General features: G+C 27.5%; 1 protein-coding gene and 1 long non-coding RNA gene across 2 annotated transcripts in view; one reads left to right on the top strand and one right to left on the bottom strand.

Moving 5' to 3' along the window:
• Positions 1 to 1,087: 1,087 nt before the first annotated feature.
• On the bottom strand, positions 1,088 to 4,089 carry LOC122272671 (uncharacterized). Its single transcript, XR_006227203.2, has 3 exons — positions 3,756 to 4,089; positions 2,376 to 2,445; positions 1,088 to 1,352 (listed from the first exon to the last, which is right to left on the bottom strand). It is a non-coding gene; the product is annotated as an uncharacterized lncRNA (long non-coding RNA).
• A 998-nt stretch (positions 4,090 to 5,087) lies between these two features.
• The window catches only part of LOC107441833 (BUB3-interacting and GLEBS motif-containing protein ZNF207-like), a gene marked incomplete at its 3' end in the record, with an annotated part of 19,498 nt that continues 3,863 nt past the window's right edge, over positions 5,088 to 20,722 (top strand). Inside the window, exons 1-7 of the mRNA XM_071186569.1 lie at positions 5,088 to 5,402; positions 10,656 to 10,782; positions 10,855 to 10,993; positions 12,251 to 12,454; positions 13,660 to 13,686; positions 18,666 to 18,693; positions 19,499 to 19,613. Of these exons, the coding sequence (XP_071042670.1) occupies positions 5,362 to 5,402; positions 10,656 to 10,782; positions 10,855 to 10,993; positions 12,251 to 12,454; positions 13,660 to 13,686; positions 18,666 to 18,693; positions 19,499 to 19,613 (681 nt within the window). The remainder of the gene's footprint in view (positions 5,403 to 10,655; positions 10,783 to 10,854; positions 10,994 to 12,250; positions 12,455 to 13,659; positions 13,687 to 18,665; positions 18,694 to 19,498; positions 19,614 to 20,722) is intronic.

Genomic DNA, 20,722 nt, shown 5'->3' with positions numbered 1-20,722 from the left:
GTTTTTTTTTTTTGCGGACTGTACAGTTGCTAAAAATAAGTAAAATAGATGCCATCAACAACTCCGCAGCTGATACATCCCCTAAAATGAAAGTAACTATCAATTGCTTAAATCAGATTTCTGATGCATCATCTAAAATAAAAGTCATTATATCGGCCTGCCGATATATGTGTTACGTAGATATTTTGAGATGCATTGATTTATTGTCCGGTCTATATAGAATAATCATTTAAACTCTCCATACACCCTCAAGTACAGAACAAATAAGATGGTGAAATTCTTTTTTCCGTTTTAAGGGGACAGCAAGGTTTGAAAAGGTTAAGATTCACTGGTCTATACTTTAGAGCAAAGGTTCCTATACCAAAGGATCCAATGAGCAATTGTAATTTTTTTGATCATAATAATAATAGCTCCATTTTTAATAAAATGCTTTCTATGGAGAAAAAAGGGCAGGGTGCAAAAGTTTAAGAAAAGGGCATTATTATTCTAAAAAGGCAATAATTTCTTTCTATGGGCTTTGCACGTTCTATTAAAAAACATTGTCAATTAGTAAAAGATTTTTTTTTTCTTTACTTTATTAAAAGTAGCAAAGCAATCATATTAATTACTAATTTTTATTAATAAATTAACATATATATTGAGTTAATGGGTAGTAATTTATTTAGTAGCTTAGTAATTAAATTTAAAATGCATGCATATATTAATAAAATAATAAATGTATGTTTTTAAGTTTCTGTAGTTATGATTTAATGGTAGTGGAAGTAACTGCAAACTTTCAATGACAAGTGCAACAAGGGGTGTGATGGCTATCTTTCCTTTCCCATATAAATGTATTCCTATGTATTGACAGCAATGACAAACTAAATAAAAGGAGTTGAAAGTAACAAAAGTTTAAGAAATCCATAGAAGAGTTTGGGGAGAAAACAAAGAAGGGTTGAGGAAAGAAAGGGCAAAAAGGTTATGGAGTCTATTATATCAAGGTACTAATTTACTTCAGGGGGGGGGGCAACAGGGTGGATTCTTTTGACTAAAAGGGTAGCAGGGTGCTGCACCCTGTTTACCCTGCCTAGAATGAGCTCTGATTATAATACCATTGAATAACTCAATCACAAAAATAATTACAATAAGGTAACTTACAAGCAAACTGTAAATTCTTATCTTCTTTCAACTTTTCCTCTAATTGATTAAGATCACCATCCGAAGAAAACGGGAACTCAATACCTCTTGGTAATTCTAAAAGAACAGATGTTGAATTATCTTTCTCTTTTTCAGAGCCTTCATTTCTTTAATTTCCTTTCTTAACTATTTAATCTCCTCTTGATTTTCTAACACACAGTTACACATCTTAGTCACTAAAATAACAAATACAAGAGATTAAGTATGTGCAGTTTTATAAATGTGTTCTTATTGCTAATAATATGATTAAGTATTTTATAAAAACACCAAGTTAATTTACAAAAAATGAAAACTATATACATTTACTAATACATAAACTAAATATACTTTTTTAAATATAATAACATGCAAATTTTTCATGAAAAATAAATGAGGAAAAAATATTCAAAATACAAAATGTTACTCGAGGCTCCTAAATTTATACTAGTTTTCTCATCTTGCAATTGCTCTGTTCGGTGACAAGAATACAAAATAGTCTGATGTTATAATTTATTTATTTACTTAATAGCTAAAAGGCTGAGTAGAGCGAATTATATACCTATGTTGGTGAAATTGCAACACAATGAAAGAACTGTCTGACATTTATTCATTAAATTACTGATAGTGGTATAAATAAACAAGTGCACTCCTTCTCTAAATAAATTCTAATCATTTACATGAAGGCATTAAGAATAAGATAAAACAGTAACAAATTATCACATCAAAATATAACATTTCTACTTGATATATATATTGTAAATAGATATCAGTATAAGATAAGACATTACAAAATAATTTCTACACATTAATATTTTAGAATGAATCACAGCTAAGTTATAATCCTATTTAATAAGAATCACACATAGACCTGTTATGTTATATATATATACAGACCTGCCAACTTTTAATCCCTTCCATTATCATTTTTCCCAGTGGTATAAAAATGGAATTAAAACTTCAATTTTAAGCAAACAAATACGTTGTATTTGAAAAAAATTAAGTTGACAACTATGATAGCAACGCATATTAATATATAAGCTTAATTTTTGTAAGAATAGTGGTGATCAAAATCATTTAAAAATTAAATTTATAAAAGTAAAAATAGTATATATTTACTACCACTTTAAAAATGAAAATAAAATCTCCCGCAAAATCCGGGAGAGTTGGCAGGTATGTATATATATATATACATATATATATCTATAAATATATATAAATACCTGGTCTGTCTTGGTTTTTCTGAGAGGTACCTCTTTTGTGAAAAATTGAGATCCTTCATTCTCTGAGATCCTGCAAAATTAATAAATAAAAATATTTATACAGTAAAACTTAAAAGTTTATGAGCACTAAATGAAAAAACCCAATTTCCCCCGGGTTTTTTCAAAGCCTGAAAAACAATAAAATATTTAATTAGAAAAGCTTTGACCAATATTTTCTAATCATAATCTTAGAAACTTATAAGTTTTAGTTGGTGCACTCTTATCCAAATTATACTTCAGTTTTTAAAGTTATTTTAAAGATAAAAAAAAAGTGAACAGCTTTAATATTTTGTATATTAACACATTTTGATATTATTTTTGACATTTAAATTTCCCTTTTTTATCTATAAATTTTTATTATTATTTTCAGCAAACAAAAAATTCTTTAAAGAAGTTTAAATAAACATAAAAATTTCTTTGATTTTGAGCCTTTAGTGTCAAGTTTAATTTTCCTTTAGTATACTCTTGTAACATAAGAAACACATATCATACTTTATACATAGCACATACCTTACTTGATATCCAACACATTTAAAAAAAAAAATTGTAGTAGTAACGAATTACAATCATTCTTGTACCATAAACTAAATCTTATATATTAAGAACTTTTATTTAGAGAATTATATTACAAGACTTGATTAAATTTAGGTAAATAGAATATCATTGTTTTCAGAAATTGAAAAGTTTAACTTATTTCTTTTTTTAAAATTGTTTAATATTTTCATATGGCTTATCTTACTTTTAGACATAATTATAAAATCTATATAACCTTTTACTACAATTCACTTACATGAATATTTTGATAAATTATGTATACTTTGAGCACAATTTTGCATGTTTTAAAACGAATTAACTGTTAATAAGCACACAGAATTAACGTTGACAGACTTAATTTTTATGAAAAGTATTTATACACTCATAACTACAATGCTATGAACCTTGTTCACACAATAAATTACATTAGAAACATTTCATCGTATAAAAAATTATTTACGAAGCTAGTGAATTTATTTAATAAAAATTAGATAGATTGTAAAACATAACATTTAACATCCCAGCCAACAAGTAAACGATTCTGAACAAACAACTTTGACAATGAATTTACGTCATTAATTAGAAATTATTCCGATAATAATATTTAAAATTAACGAAAAGTTAAAAACTACTAACTTAATTATAATTCAAAACCAGCTACATATGATTTTTTATAATGGAATGTTCTTCTGGTAATGTAGGCTTAACCTAAGTATAAAAGTTAAACATTGCAATTAGAAATGAAGACCTGACACAATATTAATAGAGTTTATACAAGTAAATAGAAGATGAATAAACTTTGCTTACCTAAATTGAATCAGTAACGTGACTTTTGACGACAATATTATGTTTTTAGTAGGAGATATAACATGCTGAACACAAAACAAATCGTAAAGCGTGACGTCAGAGCTGAAGATCACGTGACAAGCGTTCATATCGATTAACTTTGTTGATAACAATATTAAGTTCGCTTCACCTTCCAATCCCGTTCAATATCGTTTTCACGGAATTCTATTTTTTACTTTCACTAATGTGAGCAAGTATAAAGAAATTTTACTCATTTTTATCGTTCTAACAAATATTTTGAACTTTGGAACTAAAATATATTTAATATAGAGCGTTTTAAGAAAAATACTTTTAAAGTTTCATTGACGGAATTCATTCAATAACTTGCTCACAGTATCTATATTTCTCCGCTTTCAAAATATTGATAGGAACGGCCACGGTATAGATCGATGTTTCTGTGCTACTTGGGTTGCATACATCTTGTAAATAAATTGAATTACAATAAGCTCAATCTCAAATTGTGGAACACTGGACATATATTGTCTTCTAAATACGAAATTCTCTTTTATAAAATAGTAAACTTATTACTCTCTTATTGACATAAATTACTTTTACTGATTACTTTCTTATCGTCACTTGAAAATGAATCTGTTTGATTACTGTAGTAATCAACAAATGCATAGCTGTACTGATTTAAAAACGTTCGTTTATAAAGATTTCAAAAATAGATAAAAATATAACACACAAATCATGCGAACCTTGGAATGTTAAATCAAAAGCCAATTCAACACACATCTACCCTTGTTTACGAATGCATTATCTATATTATATAAAACGCTAATACGTACGTAAGTATGTATCAATAAAACCGATGATATTTCAGGGGTTGGCGAGCAGGGGGCGGAGCCTCCCAGTATATCTTAAATTATGCATAAAATTGAAATGAAGAAAGGGCAAGCTTATTAAAGTAATTTACTTACCAGGACAAATGAAGTCTGAAGCTTTAAAGTGTTGACTACATACTCGCATTCCAGAACTGACATCCTTTCCAATGCGTAACACGTGTATCCATTGCTGGCGTCTTTTTCCGTCAGAAATCTTTGGAAATATGTGAAAACTAACAGAAGGATTTTTAAAAGCGTACCTAGAACAACGAGGTACACAACAGTACGATTTATCTAACTTATTTATATTTTTTCTAACTATTATTCGACTCATGATAATTTGAGATACTAGAACCAGTTAGCACGTCCGACTCTCTTCGAGACTTACAAGCAACTGAAGGAATAAGTGATGGAGGGGGCGGAGCTACGACATGGAATTGGTTTTTCTCCCCAGATGGCGTATTCGAGCGTTGCGATCGCGAATTAGACCGAACAACGGCTAAGTAAAATTTATTTTGGCATATGCCGGCTGAATAGCCACTGCCTAATTTTTACTTTTAATTCCCTTTTTTGGTGACGATGCGATGTGTTGAAGTTATTTGTATCTCAGGTTTTAATGTTTGTTAATAAAATTAATATTAAATACAGATAAGTTACAATATTATTTAAAAGTTAAAGAGTAAATACTTTTTGCGTATTTCTATTGCCTTTAACTTATTTATTTTTATTCTATATACTAAAATATGGGTCGAAAGAAAAAGAAGCCCTCAAAGCCATGGTGTTGGTATCCTTTTTGATGAAATATTTCTTCTTAATTGAACGTAGTAATATTTTTGAATATCTTGAGTTATATTAAAGTATTTCTTGTTTTTTTTCTTCTTCAAAGAATTAACATATTTTAATTTGATGGAGCGTTATGCCTAAAATATAAAATGTTACTTTTTTTTACACTAAAAATAATGCAAGGTGTATATTCGTCTCCTTATCTTGAGCTTTCCATATCTTTACAACTGCTAGATAGAGCTTTCCATATCTTGATCTGTTGCACCAACCACAATTCCAAGTGTGCTAAATGGATTTTAAACTTGCAAATTGTTTTATAAAAAAAACATGTAGATTTTTGACCGAATGTTGCCACAAGTTATGCCCTTCCAGTTGTCCCCTTCTGTGATTTTTTAGTTTCTCGTGAGCCACTGCCCGGAAGTTAACAAGACATGACGATTATTCTGCTGCAAATCATGATACGGAAACCGTCCCTGTATCTACCTTTGTCAACGGGTCAAAGGGTAAAATATTTTTTAAAAAAATATGTTTTTTTTCCTGCAAGAATGGCGCCAGACTTTGGAGAGATCTGTGGCAGAATAATCGCCAGGTCCTGGAAACTTCCGGGCGGTGACCCGCGAGAAACTAAAAAAATCCCATCCCAGATAGGAACCAACTTGAAAGCTATAACTCGCAACCACCCCCATGCCAACATCATCATGTTGTTGTTTTTTTTAAAAATTAGCAAGTTTAAAATCTATTTGGTACCTTGGCTAATGTAGTTGGCGCTACAGTTGACGATACGGAAATATCCTCCAGACTTTGTCCGACAAGGGGTCAAGTCTCAGGTGGGCTCAGACAAATTAATTCAAAATATTTAAATTAAATCGAATTTTATACTTCACATTTTTTTCAAGTGTGTTTTTAAGAATCTAAAATCACTAATATTGATACTATAATGTGCAGATTCATTTTAATGTTAATTTAAATTGCATTTTTTTTCTGTTATCGTTGTATTTTGCACTGAATGGTGCAATTTACCACACATTGTAAGCTTAAAAATTACTTCTGTAATAAAGAAAAATAGTTAGCAGTCACCGCTATTCCAAAAAATTTTTATGCTTCTTACTCTCATAACGCAAAAATTATTCAACAATAAAAATTCATGCGCATTTATCCAAAAATTAAAGGAATATTTTGATATGAAAATGTTATTTTTGTATGCATCAATTGACTTTTATATCATTTTATTGTATTGAAAATAAAGTTATAAGAACATCTTTTGCATCCACGTATTCTAACTAAAGGTATCATGCCTCGTTTTGAATGAACTTCGCAATATAGTTATGCTTATTAAATTATAAAATTCAATTTTTTTTTAATTGTTATATAGCATAATTTTACTGGCAAAAAAAAGGCTATTTTAGTCATAGGACTTGATGTTAATATGTATTGTAAATAATGCAAATAGACTTTTAAAATTTCTCTTTATGATTCCTTTTTCTTTTCAGATGCTTTTAAAGGGTACATCTATGTTCGGCAAAATGCTAATTTCTCCATTTGAGAAAAAGAGCTAGTCCATCGGCATAAAATATAAAACAAACAAAATAGCTAAAATTTGTAATGATTTTTTCAATTTACGAATTTTAAATTTGCGTCGGAGAAGCAAATATTAACTTACATTTGGAAAAAAAAACTGCTACTTTATGGTTGTTGTTTGTCTGCCTTTGTTTTCCTTTCTCTTCAGAGCTGGAAGCAGGTTTTCCACCAAGATTTCTGTTTCGCCCTGCAGAAGCATTTTACACATTGGCATACGCCTGCAACGAATAACCTTTCACACAGTTATTAAATTATTGTTCATCACATATCAACATGAAACATTCTTTCCTCTTTGATTTAAATTTGCTTTTATAGTTATGAATTCTAAGTCACAAAAAATTAAGGAGTTAGGGGACCAAATTTTTGAAAAATACGAGTTTTTTTTTTATTTCTCAGGATTTATTTGACCGAATTTGTATTTTGACTTTTAAAATTGCATTCTTTCAAATTATGAAAAAATAGTATACCTTACATTTCTTAAGTTTTTCGACTTTTACAGGGATGAAAGACTTCCGCGAAAAAGCGGAAATCCGCTTTCTTCTCCCAATTTTTAAAATTTTGTACCATGTTCCAAAAACTAAAATTTTTGGGGAGTCCAATTAGAGAACCCAAGCCTTCCGAACTATAGTCGGATTATCGCGACTTCCGCTATAGAGTGGAAAGGAGTCGAATCGTTTTGTTTCCGACCGCCAATATTTGATTTCTTTTGTTTGACTGATTTTCGGAATTTTAAATATTAGGAACTGCGCCGGAATCTGCTAAAATCGCGATTTTTAATCAGGCGATTTTAATATCAATCACCGATTTTCGTATTTAACTGATTTAAAAGTTACGTGTTGCGATTTAAAAGCCGTACTAGCAATTCCTATTCACTCAAATTAAAAATCCAATATCGTGATTTGTATTTAAGCATTGTTAAAACCCAACATCGCGATTCATATGTACTCATTTTTGAATCCAATATTGCGATTCGTTATCACGCAGTTGTATTATCAGATATCGTTTTTCTTATTTGTACGCTGTTTAAAAATTACTCATTACGATTCGTATTCACGTGATCTAAAAATAATGCATCACAATTCTTAATTCGGAATTGCGCGATATAAAAATTCAATATCGCAATTTATATTTTCGTGTTTTTAAAATCCAACAATGTGATTCATATTCACGTGATTTTAAAATCCAAAATCGCGATTAATATTCGTGTGATTTTAAAATCCAAAATCACGATTAATATTCGTGTGATTTTAAAATCCAAAATCACGATTCATATTATCGCGATTTTAAAATGCAATATTGTGATACATATTCACGCGATTTTAAAATCCAATGTCGCGATTCTTGAAAGAAGTAGAAGTAAGTTTTTTCTTGAATTAGTTACTGTAAAGATGTGGTATATTTTTCATTAGTGAGTAATTTAATAGTCGTGCCTTCCCATTATTGCTTAATTATTTTTAATATAGTAGTGGTCACAATTTTAAAATTATATTTAAGAAAAATTTAAAGTTAACTGTCTAAATGCTTCTGCCACTTTAAATATTAAATAAAAATCTCCCAGCANAAAATTTGGGTTATAATGAAATACGCAAAAACTGAAGTTAACATTAAAGGGTCCAAACTTTCAAATGTGCTCCTGAAAAAACTATTAAAACAATATTTCCAGATTGTAGCTACTATATTTTGGGTGTCAGAAATCCGAATTTGTCGAAAAAAGGTATGCTTAATCAGAGAAAGTACGTTTTTAGGTCTAATTTGATAACTTAAAATATCGTTTGCTCTGATTAATTAGTATATTAGACATCACCCTCTCGAACCATTATGAATGAGTCCTAGAACATGAAGATCCGAACTTTAGATCAAAATTAATTCTGATGGGGGTCCATTTATTTTTTGTGCACTGAACATTCATTTGACGTATATGTCAATATTGCTGATAATAGCAAAATATTTTTTAATATTTATATAGAAAGGTAATTTAGCTGGTGGTTATCCACATATATATGCTTTGATAACTTAAAGGATTATGATTGGAGGAGGAAATTCAATATTAATCCAGTATAATTTCAATATTAATATCTGATATGAATAAATAAAAACGTCTTCCAATTTGTATTCTTTCATTAATTTTAATTATAGAAAAATGCATTTTCCTCAAACAAATTTTTGCCGCTATTGCAGAAAGCTAGTTTTTTTTTTAAACTCGTTATAAACAACAAATTTTTGTATCTTAAATAATAATGTTTTGAAGTAATATCGGACATCTCGCAATATGAATCTCAATATATCAAGCTTTCACTGTGTTTTAATTTATAAAAATACGAAAGGAAATTTTAGTTTAAAGAATAAGTATTTTCACATTTAAAAAGTTTATTAAAATTACACTGAACTAGTTTTTTTATACGTTGCAAAAAATTTCCAAGAAAATTACAATCTTTATTTCTTATTTTGAGAATTTTTTTAATGGGTTTTTTTAAGATTTAAAACATATTAAATTTAATCTGTATTTGTCGTCAATCTACTAATGAAAAAGAAAGATAAGGGAAATAAACCTTGCAATGTATGTACATTTACAAAAAAAGATGTTAATTCTAAATGATTAAATGAGAATATTTTTCTTTTTCATTCCATACAAAATTCTTGCTAAATAAATAAATAGAATTTACGCTTTATCAAAAAATAAGTAAATAAATAATAATGAGAAAATGTAATAAGATTAATTTATTGCAAGACTTAAGGCATTTATTTTAGTACTGGTTTTAATTCATGCAGAGGATTTTTGCTTTTAGCACTAAAACCCGTGGTTTTGCTATTTTGAACCGAACTTGGAGTACAAGGGAAACTTCTTGGTAAAGTTTTACAACAAATTCACTTTCATGGAGGACATCAGAATTTAAACAAGCTCACATTTTCTTTACATTTGTATTAAAAAAAACTTGAAAATACTCCATGGTTAGCTCGAGGGCAAGATTATTCTCGCACATGATCCCTCTACCAATGGAGGTATTGTATGTCGGAACTGTTATCAGTGACAACCTAGAGCAGTATATGAATTAATATGGGAATTCGAACCCAAGTCTCATCAATAGGAAATGAAATCACTTATCAAACAAACCATATTGGTATTATAAGATTTGTTATAATGTAAACGTACTATATATGTCGATTAAAGGAGTTGCTGTGCAGTTTTGCCATTCCTCCATGTCGCAATTTTGGAGAAAGCGGTGTCTATAATAATACAAAAAACAAACTAATAAATAAATAAAATTCGGCATAATAGAATAAATTCTTATTTTTATCAGTTTTTTTTTAAAAATTTCTCCACAGGAAGAGGAACTTTTCAGACAAAAGCATTATCCCTCTGTAAAATATTAATTTTTTAAAGTTTTGAAACCACAGAAATTTTGTAGTGCCTTGGCAGTTGTAGTTAACTATTATTAGATTGAATTATATAAATGAAATGAACTACTACATGATTTTATGAAGAATTTTTGTTCGATTATAGTATAAAATTTCAAACATAAAAATTACATAATTATAGTTAATTAGTTCTGCAGTGTTTGCAAAAGAATTATTTTGACTTAAAACAATACTCATAGTTCTTTTTTGAGATACTGTCTTCATTGATATAGATCAAAATTTATTTGTAAAATTGTATTTTCCTTAAGTTTTTTAAAAGGTATTGCAATAGAGAATTTGAAGATGAAAAAATTTTAATTCAGCATCAAAAAGCAAAACATTTCAAATGCCATATATGTTTCAAGAAGCTTTTCACGGGACCTGGTTTAGCTATTCATTGTATGCAGGTAAATATATTTATGAAGATCATTTTAAATTAGTTTGAATGGCATTTAATTTAATGTGCTAAATTTGTTTAGGTACATAAAGAAGCTATTGAAAAAGTGCCTAATGCACTAACCTCCAGAAATAGTGTAGATGTTGAGATATATGGAATGGAAGGCATCCCTGAGGATGATGTTCGAATGCATGAAATGATGAGACAGGGTGACAATAAAGGTGAGTATATCTTTTGTAAATGTTATTGAAAAAATATTTTAAAAAAAAGGAGATGAATTAGTTTTTAAATAAAGCAAGATGTAAAAATTCATGAGTGGTAGTAATATAATGTTAAAAGATTGTTTTTAAAATAAAAACCATTGGAAACTAAGCTTGGAAAAGTGATTGAAGTATCTTCTCTGTTCTATCTGATTCGTTGTTTCTGAATTTCAAGGGCAATAGAATAAAAGAAAAAAGAACTAATTAATTAAATTTTTCAAGCAAGAAATTTTATTAGTGACTTAGAGATCATTTACTATTTTTAGAAAATAAAGATTCTTACATGATAGATATTAGTTGTTTCAAAAATTTCAATTTTTTTCTTTGAATCAATTAATAGAAATTATTCTGATTCGCAATTCAATAATCGTAAAAAATTTAAATATTTCTCTAAAAGGTTTAATTTAAAAATCAATCTGAAAAACTCTTAAATAGAAAATTTTAGATTCTGATTAGAATATATATATATANATGAATAAAGTGATAATTATGAGTAAGGTTTGAAAACTTACACATAAATTAATTCAATCTTTCATCTGCGAATCTTTTTATTTTAAAAAAAAATTAGAACTTTCTTTAATTTTGAAAATTTCAAAGCAGTTTTTAAAATCTGTGTACTTTTAAAATAAATTACTGAGTTACTGTACATTTATATCTTGTTACATTATATTATACATTTTATATCTTGTTAGTAGGATTCTGCATCGAAATGAATTCTGCTTAGCTAATTATTTTTTAATATTTTTGTCAAGAAGACTAACTATTAATAATTTATTGTGGTTTCTATAACTAAATGTTCTTCCTAAGTTCCCTTTTTAATTGGTCCTTTTAAGTCTTCTTTTCAACTACAAACTGTTCTTTCCTTTTTTTTCTTTGGTTAAAGTATTTTGAGAGCCTTGTTAATAGTATCCAAAAATGAAATTGTAGTGTTTACAATAACTCATGTAGTGATAAATAAAAAAATTCAGCAATTTTTAAATAGGCGTCCCATGTACAATATTGCGGCCTCTTTACTGGAAATTTCTGTACTTTTATATTTTTACTTGAGTAAGATGGAAACATTTAGACTTAAGCTTGTTTCACTTTAAGTAGGTTAAACAAATTTAATTTATTGTGTTTATGCATATTTGCTTATATTTTGCAGTAATGTTTATAAAACCTTTTCCTTATTTTAATTATTTTCTAAATAAGTATTGATATGAACTTTTCTATTCGCAGTAGAGGTTAGAAATTCGGATGATGAAGATTCCTCTGGTCTTCCAGACAAATCGTCTGGACCAACTATGCCAGGAATGCCATCCATGCCGGGCATGATGCCTGGCATGCCACCTATTCCTGGAATGATGCCAGGAATGCCTGGTATGGGATTTCCCATGATGCCAGGACAGTCTCCACTTGGACCTATGGGGCCAATGCCAATGGGTAAGGAATTTATTTAAAATTTCATTATAAGTTTTAGGTAACACAGTGCTCTAATTTGTTCCATTTTAAATTTTATTTTTAAAAAAAATTTTAGATCTATATACAAATAGAGATTTAATATTTTTTTTTTTTATATCAAATTCTAGCTTTATGTTTATCTTTTGAATAAAACTAATACAGTACGGAACCCGGTATCTGGAAATCAGAAAACCGGAACGAAATTCGGTAAATTTTCCCGCCATTTTTAAAATATTATTTTTTTTCTCGTAAGATTATAGGATTTTTCTTTCTTTTTTGAAAGATGTTTACCTAACCATCATTTTGGAATTAATCATTAGTGTATTACTTAATCTTTTTTTCTTTTTAAGATTATTTCCAAATATTTATTTTTTTAGTTGGGTTTAGCAATTAAAAAAACAGCTTTTTGAACGATTCAGAAAACCGGAAAAATCAGTTATCCAGAATAGCGATGGTGCCGATCGTTCCGGATAGTCGGTTCCCTACTGTACTATTAAGACACTACCTATAATAAGAATGTTCAACCATTTTTGGGCAGGCAAGTGAGCTACATAATAAAGTATTGAGAACGAACATTAACGCAATGCTGTTACTATAAAATTACGAATATTGTTTAAATTCCGTTTAAAGTTAACATGAGTTACAAATGTATAATTAATCTTTTTAGTATGTTAATGTATCATTAATAATTTAATCTTTTAATGTATAATTAATCTATTTAGATAATAAATTAATAAATTTAAACTTATATTTAATAGATTAAAAGACAAATTATGGTAAATTTATAGGAACACAACATTGATAATAATTGATATTATCATGCTGTTGCTAGAATATTGAAATTATACTTTTATTTATTAAATTTTTTTTCAAAATAAAGTTTTATTGTCTTTATTTATTATCCTGATGTATTTTATTGCTTTAAAAAAGATAAATGTAAAAGTAAAATTTATTAATTACAAGAGAAAAGGCCTGCTGAAGTAAAGTGTGAAAATAAAAATTCTACTCTTGTTATCAATTAATATTTACAATCAAAATATCTCTCTGGATTACCAAGAAGTACTGTTTTTTATGTGTATTTTTGGCTCTCTATTCTTCTAGTTAATTCTCATTTTCTTTATCCATATTATTTCTAAATACTACTAATATAACTAACTCTTTTAACTGTGCTTTCTTTTTCTTTTAAGACTTACCATCTTCTGGCTTAAATAAAGGTGGGCTTTTATTCATTTAATTACTTTCTATTTCTCATCTTCTTCTTTTTTTTGTTGATGATTCATGTAGAATCTGTTTTACTCTTAAAACAGCCATATCACAAAGTTTAAAAAGGTAAAATATAATTATAAAAATATAGGGTAATACTTCTTTTTTAAGATTTTTAAGCATTAATAATATCAGTAATTGATGATGTAGAAAAGTAGTAATAGTCATATTATGGTTTAACAAATATGAGAAGTATCCTTTTATTCTCCGCAAATTTTTAAAAATTGGGCCACCCTACTGGTGAAAATTAATTATTTACCATTTGGGATTGTCCTTTAAATTCTGGTATTTGGTGGCTACCAAAATCTGGAATTCAAAATACTTTGAAAATTCATAATCCGGATTTGTGGAAACTTCGGCAAGTCCGGATAATCGGTCTTTAAAGTAAACATTAGTTTTTTAATGAAAAAAAAATTAGAGGAAATTAAGGTCGTTTTTATAGAATCTTTTCTTATAGGTTGAATGATAAAATGTTTAATAACTAAAAATGAGCAGATTTCAACCTTTCATGAAAAGATCAATAACTTTTCTTTTATGAATAAAGACTTTTTTCTTCTTCCTAGTTTGATGTGAAGATTTATCAGTGCAGATAATCAGATAAAAGTAACATTTAAAAACAAGCCTCAAATTCCAAAAGTAAATTAATCTCATTTAATAAAAAACATATAAAACAAATGGAATTGAATAGATTTTTTTAATTTAAGCATTTATTAAAAAGGAACAAAACTTGTTCGGTATTGTTCCTTTAAAACACTATTAGTATTAAGCTTCATTATTATTCCTAGTCTATTCTTCTTGCCAAAGTTCGTTTTTTTTTCTTACTGCTCTTGTCGCACTGATATTTTTTTTCCCTAACAAATCAGGAGAATAAAAAGAAAATGAAAAACAAAAGATAATTATTTATTTTGACAAAAAAATTGCATATTACCTATTAATTGTAAATATCTTGTAGGCTTGATTATTGAATTGTAAATATCTTGTAGGCATCCCCAAAGAGTACATTATATTATCTGAAAAGGTATTTTAGTATTCATATTTGAAAATTAAATATTATTCTATTTGAATTTTCTCAAGGTCTGCCCTCTTTAAATAAAAATATCTTAATATAAGAAATGGCTACTATGGCTAATTCATTAATAATAAAATGCAGATCTGAAGGGGAAAAAATCAGTCTAGGTTTTTTTAAAACCTGCCTTCCTTTCTGGGTTTATTTTGGGTTGAGTAACATCATAACCCTGATTTTAATGCGATGAGCTACAAATTTTTGTTAAAACTTTATTTGATAACGTAAAACCACTGAGAAGGTCAATCAATAAAAATAAAATAAAAAGAAATAATTGAATTTATTTGAGCTTTATAAATTGTGTTGGTATATGCTTTTCAGTTTTATACATGATTTGGTAGTGTTTTTCAGTACTGATTTATTGATGATTTTCTTTATTTTATTCACACTGTGGGAACAACGGATATTCCGCTAGTATTTTACAGTGTAACCTTAGGTACAATTATTTCTCGGTTTTTAATACTCTTATAATTGAAATCTGTCATTATGTTCTTAATTGTAGGGTGACCCGGGGTAATTCACAATCACTCTGTTTCTGGAGTAACTTTACTAAAGTATAACTACATTTACTTGATAATAGTTTTCTGTTTAATCCAACAAAATAAGTATCTTTTAAACTGCTTTCTGTATTTTCCATTTCAAAGATGGGTTTCAAAATGTGCACATTTCTGCAAAGATCCCCCTCCTTCTCTGAATAATAAATATTTTGAGTTACTTTCTTTTTCTTTGATATGAAAATAGTGTAAGCTTTTGTTTAATTGCTTCACATATACTGTAAACATTATTATTGATAATAGGAAACTATATCAAATGGGGTAATTATTGATCACTGGGGTAATTCCTGATCATTGTCATTTCTTCTTATAAATAGTATAAAAAATAGCTTATAAATAGCTAATTGCCTTTTCTTAAATAACAGTTCATATTTATTAAGTGGAACAACTATAAAATATATTTTAACTGTAATTACAAAATTTGTTTTTAACTCTATGCAAGACAAATGTGTTATGATTTGCACCATTTCTGGTTTGTCTTACCTTGCTTCTATCTTAATTTTACGTGTGTACATTGTTAGAATAATTTTTAAGTTTATAAATTAACCTAANTTTTTAAAAAAAATTAAGATCTATGTACAAATAGAGATTTAATGGGGTTTTTTTTATATCAAATTCTAGCTTTATGTTGTTTATCTTTAGAATAAAACTAATACTATTAAGACACTACCTATAATAAGAATGTTCAACCATTTTTGGGCAGGCAAGTGAGCTACAGAATAAAGTATTGAGGACGAACATTAACGTAATGCTGTTACTATAAAATTATGAATATTGTTTAAATTCTGTTTAAAGTTAACATGAGTTACAAATGTATAATTAATCGTTTAGTATGTTAATGTATAAATAATAATTTTATCTTTTAATGTATAATTAATCTATTTAGATAATAAATTTAAATTTATTTATTAGATAGAAAAACAAATTATGAAAAATTTATAGGAACCCAACATTGATAATAATTGATAGTATCATGCTGTTGCTAGTACATCGAAATTATACTTTTATTTATTAAATTGTTTTTGCAAAATAAAGTTTTATTGTCTTTATTTATTATCCTGATGTATCTTATTGCTTTAAAAAATATAAATGCAAAAATAAAATTTATTAATTACAAGAGAAAAGGCCTGCTAAAGTAAAGTGTGAAAATAAAAGTTCTTCTCTTGTTATCAATTAATATTTACAGTCAAAATATCACTCTGGATTACCAAGAAGTACTGTTTTTATGTGTATTTTTGGCTCTCTATTCTTCTAGTTAATTCTCATTTTCTTTATCCGTATTATTTCTAAATACTACTAATATAAATAACTCTTTTAACTGTGCTTTCTTTTTCTTTTAAGACTTACCATCTTCTGGCTTAAATAAAGGTGGGCTTTTATTCATTTAATTACTTTCTATTTCTCATCTTTTTTTCTTCTTTTTTTGATGATTCATGTAGAATCTGTTTTACTCTTAAAACCGCCATATCATAAAGTTTAAAAAGGTGAAATATATTTATAAAAATAAAGGGTAATACTTCTTTTTTAAGATTTTTAAGCATTAATAATATCAGTAATTGATGATGTAGAAAAGTAGTAATGGTCATATTATGGTTTAACAAATATGAGAAGTATCCTTTATTCTCTGCAAATTTTTAAAAATTAGGCCACCCTACTGGTGAAAATTAATTATTTACCATTTAGGAATGTCCTTTAAATTTTGGTATTTGGTGGCTACCAAAATCTCGAATTCAAAATACTGTGAAAATTCATAATCCAGATTTGTGGAAACTTCGGCAAGTCCGGATAATCAGTCTTTAAGGTAAACATTAGTTTTTTAATGAAAAAAAAATTAGAGGAAATTAAGGTCGTTTTTATAGAATTTTTACTTATAGGTTGAATGATAAAATGTTTAATAACTAAAAATGAGCAGATTTCAACCTTTCATGAAAAGATCAATAACTTTTCTTTCATGAATAAAGACTTTTTTTTCCTTCCTAGTTTGATGTGAAGATTTATCAGTGCAGATAATCAGATAAAAATAACATTTAAAAACAAGCCTCAAATTCCAAAAGTAAATTAATCTCATTTAATAAAAAACATATAAAACAAACAGAATTGAATAGATTTTTTTTAATTAAAGCATTTATTAAAAAGGAACAAAACTTGTTCTGTATTGTTCCTTTAAAACACTATTAATATTAAGCTTCATTATTATTCCTAGTCTATTCTTCTTGCCAAAGTTCACTTAATGAAGTTAAAAAGTCCAGCAAAAGTAACCCATGCAGGAACTCTTTCTTATATTCCAGCAGAACATGAGAATGAGTTGGCTGCTTGCCTAAAATGTATGGCAAGATGCAAAGATTTTTGGAAAATTTAAAGTGTTAATCTTTATTCTTGCTGTTAAATAAATCGTTTTATTAGCTACTTAAACATATCTTTTCGGTTTATTTGTTTGATCTTGATGTCTTATTTGTTAATTACCATTGTATAATTATTTTTAAACAGCCCTTTTACTATAAAACACTGGTGATCAGTAATTACCCCAGAAGTGATCAGTAATTACCCCAGATGTGATCAGTAATTACCCCAGAAGTGATCAGGAATTACCCCAGAAGTGATCAGGAATTACCCCAGAAATGATCAAGAGAAGGAGTAATTCCTGATCACTAAAAATTTAAAACCTTTTAAATTCTAATTAGATTTTCAAACAATTGAAGGTAGCATGGGACTCATCTCATAAACCCTCAAACTTCCAGTTAATATTAAAATTCTATCTTGTATAGTTTTTACACAAAATAGATGTTTGCATTTTTTGATCAGGAATTACCTCAGGTCACCCTATTTCAAAAAGATACTTTTAAACCACAAAGAGAAAAGCATTCTTTTAAGTTTTTTTTTCTTCTTTGGTAGCAATATCTGCTCTGTAATCACATGTCTTACCATTTAGTGTGTTGAATTATTTATTTTAGATTATCTTTCTATTTTAAGCATAATACTGTTATAATATTTACACTTTTTTATTCTCAGCGATTAACCTTTCTATCATCTAAGTTTGATTTGAAGGGGGGGGGGATCGATTATTCTGTGACTTTATTAATTCCTTGTTAATATTTTTTTAATTTTTATTATAGATACATGGTGGTAAATACGATATATAGTTAATGCAGGTTTACATGGAACAGATAACATATTCAAAGATGTCAACAGTACAATTGTGCATCTCATTTTATTTTATTTTTTTAAAAATTAAACAAATTTTTTTAAATGTGTATGTTCTTATACAATGTAATGAATTTAAATTTTCATACTCTTTCTGTATCTTTTCCTTTAGGCATGCCTCCTGGATTTATGCCCCCTGGGTAAGCTTTATCATTTTCTTATATGTTTTTTTATTTTCATTGTTATATCATCTTGCTATTGTGAACTATGCAAATTGGTAATGCAGTAAATGTGCATATTTTTTTTTTTAAACCAAAGACATATCCTCTGCTCACTGAGGAGAAAAAAAACTTTTTTGGCTTAAAGTTTCATGATGGCTTAAAAGCTTAAAATTTTATCAGTCTAAACAGAAATCAAGGATTTTTTTTTAATACAAAGAATCAGGGAACAGGGTTTAATTTTGTTTTGAAGTATTTTGACTTTAACATTTTTCAAATTAAAAAAATCTTCTAATTCTATATAAAAAAAATCTGAAGCATGATTTTGTCTCGAATAATATCAATAGTTACTATAACCGTTAAGATTAACATAAATTGTACGATTTATAGAAATAATTAAAGTCCAATATAACAAAATAAAAAATTTGAAAATAAAAAAACTGGTTGCTTTATACTTAGCATATTACAGTACTAGTATATGGAATCCTTTAGAGTTGGTTTTATATTAGTATATTAGATACCTATTACATCAATAACCACTAATGCTTATTACCACAATTAATCATTGCTAGCGGCAATAACTGTTGGGCATATGTATTTTAACATGAAACTGGTTATAGTATTTATCTTAAATGCAAGAATTTTCTACATTTTAAGCTTTTAGTTTTAAAATAAAAGAAACTTAGGTGATTTTTTTTGCATACATGTATATATATTGTGTGTGTATTTAAACAGATAATCTAGTTTTAAAAAAGTTAATAATTTTTAATTGCATGCTTATTGACAGTGGTATGCCAATGATGCCGCCAGGAATGCCCCGTGCACCTATAATGCCACCATCAACTGTGTCAGGTAGCACCCAGGCACCATCAAAACCATTATTTCCTTCAGCTATGCCTCAGGTAAGTTTAAAAATAATTTATGAAAATTATAAATTACCATTGTTATCATATTTTGTGCTATATTGCTCAAATCTAAATTATAATTTTAGTAAAAATTTAGTTCTACTCTTAGAATGCAAATTTATTTTATTGTTAATTTTATTTAGTTTTTTAATTTAACTATCATTCATTTCATTTATTAAATATTTAATTTTAGATGTTAATTTGTATGAATACAAAAAATAATTTTAATATATTTTTTTTTACTATTGCAGAATTATTTTTTTCAGCTGACAAATTTTTACTTTTGAAAATTAAGAACGGGTATACCAACCAGTGAAGGAACATTTCATATATATTGATTAAAAATACGAATTTGAAAGTTTTTCTTTAGATTGATTGGTAATAATAGCTTACTGCCAAGCAATAGGAAGTCATCTAGCAATGTTTTGGATTACCTGGTCAAATAGACTTCTCTGGAAAAATTTTTAAATTTGATATTATCTCTGTAACACATTGTTTCTTTGAAAAAATTATAAGGTGAGTGTTTGTATTTATATGTCTGAAGTGGAATTAATTGCATGCAATAGTTTTATTTTTCTCACTGTGAAAAAGAGAATTCAAAATATAGCTATTGAAGTTACGTTTTACTTTTCTTTAAGCATCATAGTATAATAAAGTACTGCAATAAGGGGGTGTTTATTCACTGGATCATCAAACGATGAAAAACCAGTGAAGGAGCAAGTGTTCCTTTACCGGTTTTTTTTCTAAGTTATTGAAAATAAGAGATAAACTTTAATTTTCTTGTACCTTTAGTGATGTTCCGCATCAAAAGTATGTTAAAAATACGAAAAACAACTTCTAACCAGTGAGGGAATAGACATGTTCCTTTACTGGGCATAGATTTTCCAGTGAATGAACAGTATGTGTCAATATGTTGACTCTTTAATTTTCAATTCATGATTATAAAAAAAAGTTAACATTTTCCAAGTATTTATATGTTATAATTTCAAGAATAGGCTTCCTTTTAAATATTTGTATGGCTTACAAATTCATAAAGAGCATTAAAAAATAACCAAAATTAAGTGTTCCTTTACTGGGTGTTCATTCACTGGTAAGAGCTGTTCCTT

This window comes from Parasteatoda tepidariorum, chromosome 1 (assembly GCF_043381705.1).
Source record: "Parasteatoda tepidariorum isolate YZ-2023 chromosome 1, CAS_Ptep_4.0, whole genome shotgun sequence".
NCBI classification, from domain to species: Eukaryota; Metazoa; Arthropoda; class Arachnida; order Araneae; family Theridiidae; genus Parasteatoda; species Parasteatoda tepidariorum.
The sequence above is the reverse complement of the archived record's forward strand: the minus strand, read 5'-3'. Positions and strand labels throughout refer to the sequence as shown.